At 45.2% G+C, this 14,374-nt stretch overlaps 1 protein-coding gene across 3 annotated transcripts in view; it reads left to right on the top strand.

Moving 5' to 3' along the window:
- The window catches only part of LOC309377374 (general transcription factor IIE subunit 1-like), a 51,491-nt gene that overhangs the window by 35,267 nt on the left and 1,850 nt on the right, over positions 1-14,374 (top strand). Inside the window, exons 1-4 of one of the 3 annotated variants that reach the window (XM_081924577.1) lie at positions 5,574-5,900; positions 8,288-8,741; positions 10,711-10,912; positions 12,818-13,041. In XM_081924577.1, coding sequence (XP_081780703.1) covers positions 8,294-8,741; positions 10,711-10,912; positions 12,818-13,041 — 874 coding nt within the window. In that variant the 5' untranslated portion in view covers positions 5,574-5,900; positions 8,288-8,293. Of the gene's footprint in view, positions 1-5,573; positions 5,901-8,287; positions 8,742-10,710; positions 10,913-12,817; positions 13,042-14,374 lie in introns of those variants that run through there. The other 2 variants (XM_081924578.1, XM_081924579.1) reach the window with 2 other exon arrangements.

Raw genomic sequence — 14,374 nt, 5'->3', positions numbered from 1 at the left:
ATCTGTCCTCGTCATTCTTGTTACCAGGCTACATTCAAGGTTATATATTGGTATATAAAGCCCATATGTACCCACTAGACCACTTGGATCTGCAGAACGGGCACCATTACAGGTTGCCACCCAGTAACTGCTCCGCAGTTGTAAGAAATTTATTGTTTAGTGTGGCAGCAACTTTGGAACTCCCTGCCAATTGACACCAGGCTTTTACCATACTCTCTTGAGTGCCTGCTTAAAACATTTTTGTTTAGGCAAGCCTGTTCAGATATGTAAATGTTGACAAGCTTTAATCTTTAAAAAAAAAATCTGTAAAAGTTTTTAATGGTTAACTTTCTAATAATGTTAATATTTCATGTAAACGGCTTAGAGGTAGCATTATATAAACTTTGTGGTTGCTATTTATTTAATTTATTTAGCAATCTTTTCTTTCCCACCACCACCGACACTCCATGAAGACCTGACTTTAACCAGGCTTCTTCAGTTTTCAGGTTCCACGTTGCCAGAGCCAGCTCAACTAGTTCCACTTGCCTGAAACTAGAATGTCTTGCAGCTGCACCTCTGTTAACAATGGGGTGCAAAACTTAGACTCGTTCTATGACCTAGTTTTTTACCAAAGTGGCTGGTTAAATCCTGCAAGTCTAAACAAGGCAATTCATAACACCCAATTTTAAGGAGAAAATCAAAGTTAGAAACAGAACTGCTAGAACCCAGCTCCAAGATACTTTCAAGAATGTATAATTTGCTGCTAAAATGGAATACACAGGATGAAACGGTCAAATCAGCTATGATAAAATGGGCACAGGACATAGGGTACAACATTATGTTTGCTGACTGGGAAAAGTTATGGACCACTGGTATGAAATTTACGGCATGTAATACCCTGAAAGAAAACATTATGAAAATGATATACAGGTGGTACATGACCCCAGTCAAGCTTGCAAAGATATATCACCTGCCTGATAATAAATGTTGGAAGTGTAAAGAGGCTGAAGGAACATTCTTTCACCTCTGGTGGACGTGCCCTAGAGTGAAGGCTTTCTGGGAAACGATATATAACGAGTTGAAAAAGGTATTTAAGTACACTTTTCTTAAGAAACCAGAGGCCTTCCTCCTGGGCATTGTCGGCCAGAGTGTGCAAAAGAAGGATCAAACCTTTTTTATGTATGCCACAACAGCAGCAAGGATACTCATTGCTAAAGGCTGGAAAACTCAAGATTTGCCCACACTGGAAGAATGGCAGATGCAACTGATGGACTATATGGAACTGGATGAGATGACCGGCAGAATCCGAAACCAGGGAGAAGAATTGGAGGAGGAGAACTGGAAGAAGTTTAAAGACTATCTACAAAAGCATTGTAAACTGTATGAATGTTAAGAAAAATGTAAGATTTGCAACATTAGGGCTCCAACAAATTAATAATCTATGTGTGTAAAAGTTCTTGTAATTGTAAAATAAGATAAATTGTGGATAAATGGTATTCTATAATTAATCTTTGATAAGAGAAATTTAAAAGATTAAATTTGAGATTGGAATATTGGGAAATTCTAATAGATAAATTAAAATAAGTTTATAATTTGCTGGTAAAACATATGAGCTTAGAGAGTAGGGACAAGAGACGTGAGGAAGTCCAAGGATGTTTATGAAATGAGGATATCTGAATTTGGTATGTTTTTTTCTATATACATTTATTGTTAAACAAAAATTTAATAAATATTATATATATATAAAAAATTCATAACACCCAATTTTAAGGAGAAAAAAATTACAGTCGATCAATAACAGATTGGATTGTAATCCGACATAAATGCTGCTATGGGTGTGTATCTGGGGTGGAGTCCCACATTGCTTAATAGGGGATTATGCTCAAGTAAGCAGGCACACACAGGTTTGCAGCTCTGGTCTAGATAACAATAGGGTTTAGAAACAATCTGGTGTATTGTGTGTCAATTTATTAGCAAGTAGATCTGTGCAATAAATTGTACACCTCATCATTAGGTTATGCTTTGGCCACTTTACAGCAGGGCATTAATCATGCTCAAGCCCATTGATTTCAACAGATGTGGCCGCTGTCTACTCCTGCAACGCAAATCTCTTCCACGCAGCTAGCGGGCCATAGCCGAACGCTTTCCCCTTTAACCAAGGAAACCTTGAAACTTGTTAGATGAAGGCCCTTGAGATCTGCAGTAGAGATCTCGGTGCCCTCATCTATAGCAGCCATAATTCTCGGGGCAGTCGTAACGGTTAAAGGTAAAGTTACCCCTGCCTGTACGGGCCAGTCGTGTTCGACTCTAGGGTTGTGCGCCTCTCACTTAAGAGGCCGGGGGCCAGAGCTGTCCGGAGACACTTCCGGGTCACGTGGCCAACGTGACGAAGCTGCTCTGGCAAGCCAGCACCAGCGCAGCACACGGAAACGCCGTTTACCTTCCCGCTATAAAGCGGTACCTATTTATCTACTTGCACTTAGGGGTGCTTTCAAACTGCTAGGTGGGCAGGAGCTGGGACCGAAAGAGGGGAGCTCACCCCTCCGCGGGGATTCGAACCGCCGACCATGCGATCAGCAAGTCCTAGGCACTGAGGTTTTACCCACAGCGCCACCCGCGTCGGTTAAACGGGCGTAAATGCAAGATTGCGGTGTCTGTATCCCCCACCCACAAAAAGCTGTGTTTTCCTGCTCATCCAAATAATTGTGCTCTATCGATTGGCAGTAGTTCTTTGAAGACCTATAGGTAGGTTATGGGAAGCAAATACGGTAAGTTACATTCTGAGTGGACAGGCAGATGGGTTTTTCTTAAGCATATGCACGCCCAACTCCAGCACCCATACTGGCTGTTGTCGGGTTTGCTAGGACTGGTGGGAGTTGGAGTTCGTAGAACCATAGAATTTCAAAGTAGAATTTCTCTTCCAATGCTCTACAATGCAGGAATATGCAGCTGTCACATACGGGGATCGAACCTGCAGCCTGGGCATTATCAGCACCTGTCAGCTCTCGCCAACGAAGCTCTCCAGGCTGATAGAACATTACTAATTCTCCATCTTTGCCGGAGGAGGAAGCAGGCCGCATACGAGTCAAGATTCCCGAGGCAGAAGCTGACAAGGAGAAGGCAACATTTGGTGCTTGCCTTTTGGGGTGGGGTGTGTAATGCACAGCAAATACCAGGGAAGTTTTCCCCCAGTATAGAAAGGGTGTGATGGATAAATGGCTAATAAATACCGGTGATGTAAAGCTGCAAGAACTGTAGGCGGTTTAAGGCATTTTGCCCTGATGAGCCAATTGGTGTGGTTATTCCACGCTTGAAATTTCCATCATTTATTGCACAGCTGCACAGCAGTGACTAAATTGCCTGGAGCATCTTCCCCAAAAGTATAACATCATATAAAAAAAAGTAAAGGACTCCTGGATGGTTAAGTCCAGTCAAAGGTGACTATGGGGTTGCGGCACTCATCTCACTTCCAGGCCAAGGAAGCCGGCGTTTGTCCACAGCTTTCTGGGTTGTGGCCAGCATGGCTAAAGCGCTTCTGGCTTAATGGGACACCGTGATGGGAACCAGAGTGCATGGAAGCACTGTTTACCTTCCTGCCGCAGCGGTACCTATTTATCCAGAGGCTGCTCCAGCACCCGGAGTGGCCCATGGGGGCAGGGCTAGCCGCCCAGTGCGCCAATGGCAGGGAGTGTCCCAGGGGGCCACTGCCCGTGACGATGTCACACACCCCGCCTCAGGGATGACACCCGGGCAGACTGCCCCCCACCACACCCACTTTCTCCGCCTCTATTTATCTACTTGCACTGGTGTGCTTTCAAACTGCTAGGTTGGCAGGAGCTGGGACAGAGAAACGGGAGCTCACCCTGTTGCGGGGATTCAAACCACCGACCTTCTGATCAGCAAGCCCAAGAGGCTCAGTGGTTTAGACCACAACAGTTGTTAAAGACCTACATTTGCTCCCAGTACATTTCCGAGCACAATTCAAAGTGTTGGTGCCGACCTTTAAAGCCCTCAATGACCTCGGCCCAGTAGACCAAAAGGAGCATCTCCATCCACATCGTTCAGCCCAGACACTGAGGTCCAGCTCTGAAGGCCTTCTGGTGGTTCCCTCACTGCAAGAAGTGAAGTTACAGGGAACCAGGCAGAGGGCCTTCTCGGTAGCAGCATTGTGAAAGACTTTGAATTGCTCTGATCCACAAATGTGAGAAAGAAAGTTCAGCTCTTCACTTGCAAGAAAGAAGCTACCGTACATTTTGCTGGCGGTGATAACAAGCAAGTCAACAAGATTGTCCTTAGCATTACTTTACAAGAGTACAAAGAAAAGCAAATCCAGTGCCCCCCACTCCAAAAAAATGGAGAACATGGAAGCGTCTAAAGCTATTATCCCAAAAAAGAAGGATACAAAAATAGTTTAATATTGAGATAAAAGCTTTACCAGTTTTAATGGGAAATTAAGAAATGGTAAATAGAAGTTTGTAGTCTGTACCGCCCTGTAAAATGTTAGGGGGTTGGCCAGTTAGAAGTGACCTCAATTCACACTACAGAGGATATTCCTGTTTCACTGTACATCATGCCTCAGTGCCACAACAAAATCTAGAGTCCAGGATGAACGAGCAGCAACACAATTCCAAGGCAATTCCAGGTATGATATCATGTGTTTTCCTTGGGCAGAGAAACTGCAGCCAAGGGGAAATGTTTCCAAATTGCAACCAAATAAACCTCTTTCCACCTGTATCTAACATTGCATAGACTATTTTGGGGGACTCAAAATTAAGAAAATTGGGGAGGGGGGATTCCCCAGAGGAGTTGAGCTTTTTTTTAGGGGGGATTGCAGAAAAATTGCTCACCCACCAGACTGGCAATGCCACTCTCCCATGTTGTAAAATCAACCTATCCTCTATTTCCTCGCCGACAAAAGCAGCAAATTGCCCACACCTTGCCACAGCCACCAACACCAGCCCTTGCCATAGCCACCATTCACAATCTCTGGCTCCACACATCCCCACAATGCACTACCCATGTATAAGACGACCCAAAATTTTTAAACATGATTTTTGGAGGGGGAAAACCCACCTAGTCTTATGCTACAATTTACCCTATTTTTCTGTGTATATCTTATAATGAACAGGTACTGGTTTTGATTTTGTCTTGCTTTTGCTTACTATAAAAATAACAAAAACATGGAAGATGTAATAATTAGTAGGCTTTCTTTTCCTTTTATCATATGGAATAAGTTGTATGTCTCCGGAATTTGAAGGTCTGCAGACGACCAATAAGGTGAAGAAAGCATTGCATAAAGTGCCCAAGGCAACATGCTTCAGAAGTGTCGAAGTCTCTGCTTTAAATGGCACCCCCTTTATTTGTCAATGAGACAGACTTCTGGGTCCCAGATGGAGAACAGAGTAGTGCATGCAAATGCAGAGCATCGCTGATCTCGGGGGATGGCATTATTCAACACCGTCTTTTAAAAGTCCACATTCTCTCCCTCCCCACTTTAGAAAGGAATCACTGAGTGGCGAAAGGCAAGGCGACGATGCACATCGAGTCAAGCAGCCCGGGAGACTGTTAAGTCATAGTCTGCACCAGTTGAGCAAGCTCTTGCGATATTGCTTTAATCGCGTTGCAAATCTGGCAGAACAAAATTTCTCAGCTCCTCTCGGCCTCCACCTGGCCGGCTCTGCTTGTGTGTGCTTCTTGAGCAATCATGTGTTCATCACCTGCAGGTGATCAGGGCTGCAATAGAGATTTCTTAACAGCTGTCAAGCAGCCCCACTCCTCTTAATTCCTATCACGTGCTTAGAATTTAAGAGTGCTGGCTAAGGAACTCCAGAAGGAGAGGGGAGAGGTGGCTGGGAGGAGCCTTGGAAAAGCATCTTGAGACCTAGGCAAACTTGAAGTTCCTGCTGCCGCCACCAAGGGAGGTAATTAGCAATTTGAGCCGCTAGGATACAAGAACTGTTTCTTCAGTCTTGCTCTGACGCTGTACTAGTTGCTTGCTGGGTGCCAAGTCTTAATGGCAAACCAGTTTTTCACTTATTAGCTGTGGAAGTAGATTGTTATCATGGGAATGTTATGAACTCACTGCTCTGAACTCGCTTCCAACTTGCCATGGATAATTACTGTTTCTATCCTACAGGAGTTTTGGGGAGGAACGCATTGAAACCAACCTCATCAGGCCAGCTTTGTGCAAGGTAGAATGGTTGCCTCACAGTCTGTGACTTGCAAAGGCACATTTTTCAATGCGCTCCCCATGCTGGTCAGATGAGGGATTGGACCCAAAGTCTGTGTGGCTTTGTGTTTTGTTTCAAACGGTAGCATTTCAAACAATGCCTCCAGTATGGCGATGGAGGGCCTGTGACTACAAATCCCATCATCCTTGACCATTGGCTGTGCTGGTTGAGGCTGATGGCAGATAGAGAGAACACCACCATCTGCAGAACTCGACTTTCCCATGTCTGCTGCAGAAGCACACAAGCAGGGCACAAGAGGTCTCCTTCTGTTGTTGTCACCAGTTTGGAGACGGCATACAGAATTAGGCTGCCTCTGCAAATGTGGATTTTATCCTACTCAGGGTTGGCAAACCAATGGCTTTCAAATCTTTTTGGATTTGGCTCCCAAGAGCTCCAGCCAACATGGCTAAAGGGAGGTGGTAGCCAACATCTGGAGGCTCACCAATGGGTTGGTTGGTTACTTAGTAGTAGCTGCTGATGGGCCTAAAAATAATCAATTAAATTTAATCCATTAGTTTATCTCCTCCCATATTTAACAGACCATCAAATAGTGGCCATCAGCCCATCCCATGACAGTTAAGTCCATAAATTAATTGTAAGCTCTGTGAATAATGACTTTCTTTGGTCTGCCGTAATCCTCCTGCAATATTGGTCTTTCGCAGGTGACCTCAAGTTGTGGTATTATGGCCTGCCCCAAATAGTCCAGCTTCTCCCCTGTTCAGGTACACATTGCACCAGTTACGTAGCTGACATGCAGGTTGCCCAATGGGTGCTATTTCTATTCTAGGCTCTTTGTGCCCCACAGATGTTGTTGCTGAATGTCAATCTATCCCCAGCCAGCATGCCCAGTGGCCAGGGGAATATTTGTGCAATCACAGACTTACTTAGCAGAGGTCGCACTAGACATCCCTTTGGAACGAATAGGAGTTATAGATGATGGCTGGTGCCAAAGTTCCCCGTTGCCCCTTCAGTTTTTCCTCATGGCAGACAGAGCACAGCAATCACATATTGTTTTGGGGTTTGACAGCACTTGAAGTCCTACTTGATGAGAAGGGAAGTAACTGACATAGGACCTAGGTAGGGTTATTGCCGCTACACATTTCTCGCTACCGCAGAGATTTTAAAGCATCTGGCAAGACCTTGAGGTTAATTTTAATTTAGTGGAATCCTGATTTGCAACACCAGGTCCTCTCCTAGGATTTCTGTGGCTTTTTGGCAACTGCTAAATGGCGGTCAGAATGGGCACCTTTTCAGTAGCATCTCCGTTGTCCTTTGATGGGACTTCCCCCTGAAGAATGCGGATGGAACTCTGAGTGCCCTGTTGAACTTAATCCCTAAGGCAGGAACCTCTGGAGACACACAGGTACCTCATCCATGCCTGAAAAACTTTTAAGAGGAATTATGGGCCATGGGGAAAATGCAAGTGAGGGGTTCTATCTCCACATTTCTTCTATGAGGTGCTAACGCCTGATTAAATACCCTTGAGGGAAGCGGGTGGCGCTGTGGCCTAAACCACTGAGCCTCTTGGGCTTGCTGATTGGAAGGTTGGTGGTTCAAATACGCACAACAGAGTGAGCTCCTGTTGCTCTGTCCCAGCCCCTGCCAATCTAGCAGTTTGAAAGCACGCCAGTGCAAGTAAATAATTAGGTACAGCTGCTGTGGGAAGGTAAATGGTGTTTCTGTGTGCTCTGGTTTCTGTCATGGTGTCCCATTACACCACAAGCGGTTTAGTCCTGCTGACCACATGACCCGGAAAGCTGTCTGTAGACAAACACTGGCTCCCTCAGCCTGAAAGCGAGATGAGCGCCACAACCCCATAGCTGCCTTTGACTGGACTTGACTGTCCAGGGGTCCTTTACCTTTTTATTTTTTTAACCAAACATCCTTCATCTCCTCGAGAAGGACACCTCCTTGTCCTGATGCCCCTTTTCCCATCCCCCATGGAGAGCTCTGGGTTTAAACTATGGATCTTGAAGCCATTGGTATAAACTCTTCAGTAAGCATACTCAGAAACTGCGACAGATTTTATCTTCTTCTCCTTTGTGTTGATTCCGACTTGGCTCCTGATTATAATGTAGGTACCAATGGGAGGCCAAGATGTTATTACCGAAGTCCCCACAGCCCTGAAACGTTTGGCCAAGTACATGGTGCGTGGCTTCTATGGAGCCGAACATGCGCTGGCCCTCGATGTTTTGATCCGCTACGCATGCGTGAAGGAGGACGATTTGCTGCTGCTCCTCAGGTATGAGCGCAAGCAGCTACGGACCGTCCTGAACACCCTCAAGGCCGATAAACTTGTGAAGCTGCGCATGCGCGTGGAGACAGGCTGCAACGGGAAGAGCGCGAGACACAATTACTACTACATTAACTACAAGGTGTTGGTGCATGTGGCGAAGTACAAGCTGGATCACATGCGCCGGAAGATTGAGGCAGACGAGCAGCGTTCCACCACCCGATCGTCCTTCAAGTGTCCCGCCTGCTCAAATGCGTACACCGACCTGGAAGTGAATCAATTGTTTGATGCTTTCACAGGTAAACTGCTGCATCTGTGTCGTTTGCCTCTTATCCTTTAGAAAATACGCCGGAACATAAAAATGCACCTGAATTGTAATTGTGCAGGGAAAGGCCTTAGCTCAGTGGGTATAGAGCATTTTCTTTCCATGCAGAAGTTCCCAATTTCAGTTTCCATCATCTCCAGGCAGGTCTAGGAGAGATTTCTGCCTTCAACCCTGGATAACCATTGCTAGTTAGTGAGAGCCATATTGAGATAGGATCTTATCAAATCATAGTCAGAATGGACCCTGCAGATCATCTAGTCCAAGGCCAAGTCCAAGCAATGCAGGAATATGCCGCTGTCGCTTACAGGGGATAGAACCTGCAACCTTGCCATTGTCAGCACCATGCTCTAACCAACAGAGCCATCCCCCATTATGGGTGGGGCAATGGTTTGACTCGGCATAAGGCAGCTTCTGGCAACCCCATGTTGCAGATCTTTTAAAAGGAGATTTGAAGAGCGAGGGTAGTCTTTGGGTTTGTTTGTTTTTTCATTTTTTTAAATTGAATTTATATACTGCCCTATGCCCGGGGGTCTCAGGGCAGTTCACAAAATAAAATCAAGATATAAAACCACAAAATATATAATAAGAATAAAAAAAACACCCAAGAGCACCCCGCCCGAACAACAATAACAACCACATTTTAAAAGGGCATAGGATGTAAATCAGATCAGCCAAAGGCCTGGTTAAAAATGAACGTTTTTGCCTGGTGCCTAAAAGTGTGTAATGAAGGCACCAGGCAAACTTCCCTGGGGAGGGCATTCCACAGATGGGGAGTCACTGCAAAAAAGGCCCGTTCTCGTGTTGCCACCCTCTGGACCTCTTGAGGAGGCTGTGACAGGCACATCTCACGCTGTTGGGCCCACTCTCACTTAGATAAATTGCCCCCACCTCACTGAACAAACCTTTACTTGAAGGTTTCTTTTTCTTTCCTCTTAAATTTCTAGCCCAGAGTATCTTGCGGGGGACCTTTGTGAGGGGATAACTAGCAAGTTCGAGTCTCAGTCATGTTTTCTTTAAATAAACAATAAAGGTTTATTTAAAGCAAGATAGTGTATAACACAAATGGATTAAACTTAGGTTACTTTAAGAATACAGTGCGATTTCACTTTAATTCATCCTCAGTTGTTTTTGTGTTATAGGTTTGGTTCCTTTATACGGTGAGTCTTTCGGTTATCCACCCCCTTTAACACTCCTGCTCCTGAGGTACTTTTAAGTAATAGACCAAAGGGCTTTCCACACCCCTTTATTCTTTTCCTTAGAATAATCTCTCCCGTCCTGACTAGATTTGAGTCCCAAGCAGGCTGTTCCTTTCCAGCTCCTACTTGTCCTGACTCAACCTCTGCCTCCCAGTAAAATTCCAGTCTATTCCTCCTACAGGACAGCACACTCTGTCCTTCATAATATGCTCAGTGTGGAAGTTGTTTTTCCAGAACCAACTCTTTCTCCCATTCACTCTTTATACCTCAACCTATCTCCTTACCTATCTCCCAACCTCAAAACCAACCCTCTCCACTAACTCTCTACAAATCCTCTCCTTTTAATCTCTCCTTTCTGGAACCAGGGCCAATCAGAGGCTGCCATTCATTAACCATTTGCTGGCAGGGGGAAAAAAGAAAGAAAAAGAAACACTTGTTGATCCAACCGGTCCAGCAAAACCAACTTTTTAATCGCAGAGGCACATGAAGAAAGGCCTCAGAAGATAATCTCAGGGTCTGGGTAGAGGTGGTCCTTGAGGTATTGCGGTCCTGAGCTGTTTATGTGCTGGACTTTAGATTTCTGCATCAATCTGCTGAGGGCCTGTGGGCCCCTCTAGAAGTTGTTGGACTTCCATTTACCTCAGCCAATGTGGTCCATGACTGGGGAGGGTGAGAGCTAGAAATGAACAACATTTGGAGGGGCCACAGGTTCTCCCTCCCATCGCCTCACCTCTGTTTATGTGTCAGGGACGTTTCGTTGCACCTACTGCAATACTGAAGTTGAGGAAGATGTGTCTGCGCTGCCCAGACGGGATGCCCAAACTCTGCTGGCCAAATTCAACCAACAGACGGAGCCCATCTTTGAGTTGCTCCGTGAAACGGAAGACATCGTTTTGCCATGTGACCTCCTTGAGCCCCAGCCTACAGAAATACCAGAACTAGCAAGAAGGTAACATGTTATTAAACTTATCAAGCTCCAAGTGAAATACTGGCATGAAGTAGAGGTTGATGAGTTGAAGAATTTTGGGGTGGGGGTGGAGAACTGTCATGGTTGCCCCAACTAATTTTGTACCTTGGGCTTGCCTTTCTAACTGGAATAGGCAGCAGCTCTTCTTTCGTAGCATCGTACCACGGACTCGGTGATTATATATGTGAGTGGACTAGGATGGGTGAAACAGTCCGACCCCACTTCTGCAAAGTGGAATGAAATCTGTGTATTTCACCCCAACTCTGGTGTGGTTGTGAAAACCAGAATGGCTCCTACAATCAGCCCTGGGCATGGGAAACCTCTCTACATATTTCCTTTAGGAAATGAGGCACAGCAGGGACTGTGGTGTCTTTATGATATATGGTTTATTTACATACATTTGCACCATGAGCCTACGATGGAGGGGTTCACAGCATCAACACCCCGAGGGTCTTGTTTCTCCAATGGCCACAGCCTTGGATTCAAGCCAAAATCAGTCACAATTTCTTATCTGCCTTTCCAGCTTGCAGCTTCCCCCATTCTAGCTTATAGGTCACATGACAGTCAACTCTCGCTTTTGTCCTTCTCTCTGTCTAATAGCTGGAGAAGCAGACCACGCATAAGAGCCAACTCCTAGGGGCCGAGGTCCCTTTCCCCCACCCATAAAATATTTGAAGGGGCTGAACTTCCCTCCAAGTTGATGGGCATTGCTATTCAAACGGTGTGGGGCAGGGATTTCCTGCCCCCACCCCCAATATTTTATTAAAGTTGGCGCCCTGGCGCCACCCATTTGCTGTCTGGTACAGAGCTGCCTTTCCTTTATTCTCTCTTAATTGCCTGTCCCATGCCACCCTACCTGGAGGCATTCACCTCATGAGGAAGCCATCCTGAATGATATTTTAACACTTGCTAGGATTATAGAGATTAGAAGTCTGGCACCCACAAGCTCATAACAATACTCCTTCCCTTTCTTGTACCTTAGGCCACTGTTTAGTACTTGTTGTCACGGTACCGAGTAGAAAATAGTGCCCAGCCCATAATTGCTTCTGTCCCCACAATAAGGAAGACATGCTGCTAGCCCCAATTCCAGTTGAAGGTAGAACTCTGCCCCATCCCTAGAATAGGGTAGCACCTTTCTGAGCAGAGGAATCCTAGGCATGTCTGCTCCCCGGTTAAGCGTGTATAGCAATTGTAGCTACGAAAGGCACATGAATCATTCCTAACGGTGTAGTTTTTTAGATGAGGTTGTTCAATTGTGTGGGCAATAGCCTTTTAACTTAGGAATATAAAAGAGAGTCACAAAAGACTGTTCTGGCCTCCGTTTCTGAGATTCTCATACGTGAACTTTTGTAGCTTTAATCACAAATAAAGCACTTCTTAGATGAAAAAGGCCTTTCAACCTATATCTGGCTTGTCCCTTACAACAGCCTTGCAAAACAGGGTTGCTACGAATCAGGGCTTTTTTTTCAGCCGGAACTCACTGGAACTTGGTTCTGGCACCTTTCAGGTCGGTGCTATTGCTATTATAAGAGAACAAGGTGAGTTCATGGTGAGTTCCAGCCCCTCTTTTTCTAGAAAAATAGCACTGCTACTAAGCCATACTAGAGTTCTTAACAAGGAGTAGTAAATTGTGTTCCTTTATAATTTGCTGGCTACCTTGAATAAATAAGCTAAAACAATATTCAGGGGGGCAGAACAGGAGGGTCTTGTTCCATATTAGACCACCCGAAGCCAATGGGACTTAGAATATAATTGTGACATAACCCTATTAAATTGCAGTATGGGAAAAGTATAATTTTGTCTGAATCAGAGCCGTACACTTAAAATATTCACGTCTGTTAAGCAATATGAGAATGTCAGTGACAAGACTAATGTGTACATTTTTAGCTTGGATAAGAATCCATGTTCAAAAACTGAGCTGCTTCGTTGCCCTAAGAAATGGGCCGCCAGGAGTTATGCCAAGAACATGTATGTCCAGAACGTTGTTATTGACATCCAAAAGTCTGGACTTAAGAAGAAAGCAATGGTCAAGGCAGTCAAAGGACAACCTGTATGGATGACCCAAAGTGCCACAAAGGGGACCTCTTCAGCTGTGGCTTCTACTAGTGTCAGTGAGTCCATCTTCCAATAATATTATTCACACCTGCTGTTAAAAAGTGCTCCACTTCCATGCTGTTTGCACTTCCCCTTTGGTGGTAGCTGAACTATTGCTGTCAATCGATCCCCCTTTCCCTTGCATTTTGGAACAGGGAAGCTGTAGGACACCACATTTGCTAAGCTAAGAAGTCCCAGATGTTGTCGGTACTGAGAAGGACACTTCGCCCTGGCCAGACTCTGCTCCCCAGTGTTCAAACGAGTTTTCATACCCAACCTCTAAAGCAGCAGTACCTCTCAAGCAGCATTTGGTTAGGTGCAGATACTCGAGAGCAAACAGGAGTCAATGTTGTGGCAAGGTGGACATCACCAAAGCAGTCGTTTGCCATCAGAATTGTTGTTTTTTAATGCTTACAGCCAGTGGCCATCGCACTATAAATCCTAAAACAAAATAAATGTACAGTGGTACCTTGGGTTACATATGCTTCAGGTTACAGACTCCGCTAACCCAGAAATAGTACCTTGGGTTAATAACTTTGCTTTACGATGAGAACAGAAATTGTGCGGTGGCAGCGGGAGGCCCCATTAGCTAAAGTGGTGCTTCAGGTTAAGAACAGTTTCAGGTTAAGAACGGACCTCTGGAACGAATTAAGTACATAACCAGAGGTACCACTGTAAATGATGCAGTCGACCCAGGAGGAAGTTGCAAATGGTCCACAACTAAAAACGGTAAGGTTGACTTAACCAGTAGCAGTAGGTGGTCCAGCATAGGTCTTGCTCACCTGCTTTCCCAAGCTGTGCCACAGCCAGTTTTGGAGAGAGACAAGGTGCCGAGTGTGCTGTGGCAAAGGAGGATTGGGTTGGCTCTGCTGTGTTGACACAGATTTGAGCTCCTTGTGCTTTGCCCTGCTTTCTCTTGGCAAGCAGCAGCAATGAAAAGGCCGGTGAGCACCCTGCCTGTGCCAATTGCAATTGGCTGCAACTGCTGCTGTTGCAAGAGGAAAGTGTGAAGACACTTCATGCGTTGGCTTCAAGCATCCCATTCCTAGAAAACCCCAATAAATTAGTGTCAAGCTATGGTTGCTCAATTGTGAAAGCGGCACACCCAATATGATCATCATTTATCTGAGGAAACTTTAGGGTGCATAGCCAACTGTGGCAAAGTATGCAGCTTGAGTTGGTGGAAAACTATATTTACTTGGCCGGCATTTATTTTATTTTCTTGACCACCTTCTCATAAATTACAGGGGCGGTGAATATAGATACATATTAGTCCAATTCCAGAGCAATTGAGTTGGTACGGGTTTTGCCACTGCTAAAGTCTTATTTATAGGAATGATGGTTCACTGA

This window comes from Podarcis melisellensis (genome assembly GCF_964234715.1).
Source record: "Podarcis melisellensis genome assembly, chromosome: 9".
NCBI lineage: Eukaryota > Metazoa > Chordata > Lepidosauria > Squamata > Lacertidae > Podarcis > Podarcis melisellensis.
The sequence above is the reverse complement of the archived record's forward strand: the minus strand, read 5'-3'. Positions and strand labels throughout refer to the sequence as shown.